The 1,822-nt window shown below is 44.9% G+C and overlaps 1 protein-coding gene across 1 annotated transcript; it reads left to right on the forward strand.

Moving 5' to 3' along the window:
• Nucleotides 1-235: 235 nt before the first annotated feature.
• On the forward strand, nucleotides 236-1,581 carry MELLADRAFT_67074 (uncharacterized protein; the record flags this gene model as incomplete). The annotated part of the gene is made up of 5 exons (XM_007415200.1): nucleotides 236-334; nucleotides 399-740; nucleotides 855-1,175; nucleotides 1,249-1,333; nucleotides 1,499-1,581. 5 exons carry the CDS (start codon nucleotides 236-238, stop codon nucleotides 1,579-1,581), a joined length of 930 nt encoding a protein of 309 aa, XP_007415262.1.
• Between the last annotated feature and the right edge of the window lie 241 nt (nucleotides 1,582-1,822).

Consider the following 1,822-nt stretch of genomic DNA (forward strand, 5'->3'; position numbering starts at 1 on the left):
GGACTTTCCCAATTGATTATTATAAGCATTCTGTACAATTCTAGAGTGCTTGTAAATAACAATTCAAACGCATTTCACACTCTGTGATACTGTGATACCTACTCCGTGTGAAATGGCCGGTCTTAATTACTGATCAAAGTTCCTCGTTACTATTTATCCTTTCAAATCCAATTCTAATAGTCACTTCGGCATCCTTCATTGCTTTCAATTTGAATAACCAATTCTCTCCAACACCATGACTCAAGATCAACCTGCTAACTCAGACACCATTTATCTCAATCACATCATCTCGCAAATTCACTCTAATCTTTCCCTTCTCTTGTCTCAAGACAAGGTCTGTCCATCAATCAATTATCCATTGTTACCTTGAAGTTCACCATCAATCTTTGCTTTCTTAGATATCTAATACCGATGTCGCTTTCATCAAAGCTAAACTGCCGGCCCTAGCGTCGAACCAATCAGCCACTCAAGATGCTCGCACATCTATGCCTTCTATTCCAACAAGTCAATATCAACAGCCAGTTGCTATGCCCGTCAGTCAGCCAGCCCCTCCAACTCAACCGAACCCTCCGTCATCAAATCAAACAAACCCCACCGGTGGTCAGAAATCAAATGACAACTATAAGAGGGCCAAGGCTGTATGGACGTACTCAGGATCTGCTCCAGACGATTTGAGCTTCCAGAAGGGCGACATCATAGTCATTCTAGCTGAAGAGAACGCAGACTGGTGGAGAGGAGAGGTGATCGGAAGCCAACGCCCAGCCGGGTTATTTCCTAGTAATGTCCGCTCTATATATCCTTAAGACCATGTAGTCGGCGTCTCAGTCTTCTGAACTACAGTATTCGTCCTACAGCATGTTGATGTCATCCCATCATCCAACGAGCCAGCTGTTATGCAACCACCAGTCAACAATCAAACTTCTGCGCAGCCGTACAGTCAGTATCAACACAACCCACCTCCTACGCAATATGCCCCACCCATGACGTCAAATTATTCGAACGGGCACCCGCAACCTTCATACGCCCCAGCACCGCATTGGCAAGCTCCACCGTATCATCATGGTCAGTACCAAGGTGACATCAAAGCTCCTCCAATGTCAGGACACATGGCCCCCCCACCCCTACAACATACTCAAAGTGCTCCACCTACTCAAGTCGTGGTAGAGAAACCCAAGGTTAGCAATCTTGATCATACCTGAATAAGCACTCGACGCCCAAATCATTGACAAGGATGCTTTCTTGGATTAGAAAAAACCTTTCCAAGGAAGACTTGGTCAAGCCCTTGTGGGAGGAGCTGGTTTCGGAGCTGGCTCTGCTGTAGCTAGTCACGTCGGTATGTCACATTCATGCACTTCACCCTTCATTTGGACTTGCTGACACAGCTTTTTATTGCATCCTAGTGAACGCCATTCTTTGAGATTTCTATTTGGTCCAGCGTTTTCCTGTATCTTGTATCCTTTGCAATAATTAGTAACTCCATATTGTCTTTCTTTTCTAGAATTCCTTTGTATATGCGAATTTACAAGCTTGTTAATTGACATTCGCGTCGCTGAGGGTGCCCACGTCGCTGAGAATGCTTGATGTGGTGGTGATGTATGTTGACCGTTGAGAGATTCTCATCTCACTGCTCACCCTACATTCAAACCTTGAGGAATAAACCTAAAAGAGTCCCCTTCCGGAATCGATACCCACACTAGGTTCATGATGGTCATTAAGGTTTTTGACTGCTGTGCTAGGCACTCAGAGCAACGAAACAAAATTGCATACATGATGATGCATCTTCAGCTCACTATGAGACATGATAGAGTGAGGAAAGGCACTG

Source organism: Melampsora larici-populina, assembly GCF_000204055.1.
Source record: "Melampsora larici-populina 98AG31 unplaced genomic scaffold MELLAscaffold_49, whole genome shotgun sequence".
Lineage (NCBI taxonomy): Eukaryota > Fungi > Basidiomycota > Pucciniomycetes > Pucciniales > Melampsoraceae > Melampsora > Melampsora laricis-populina.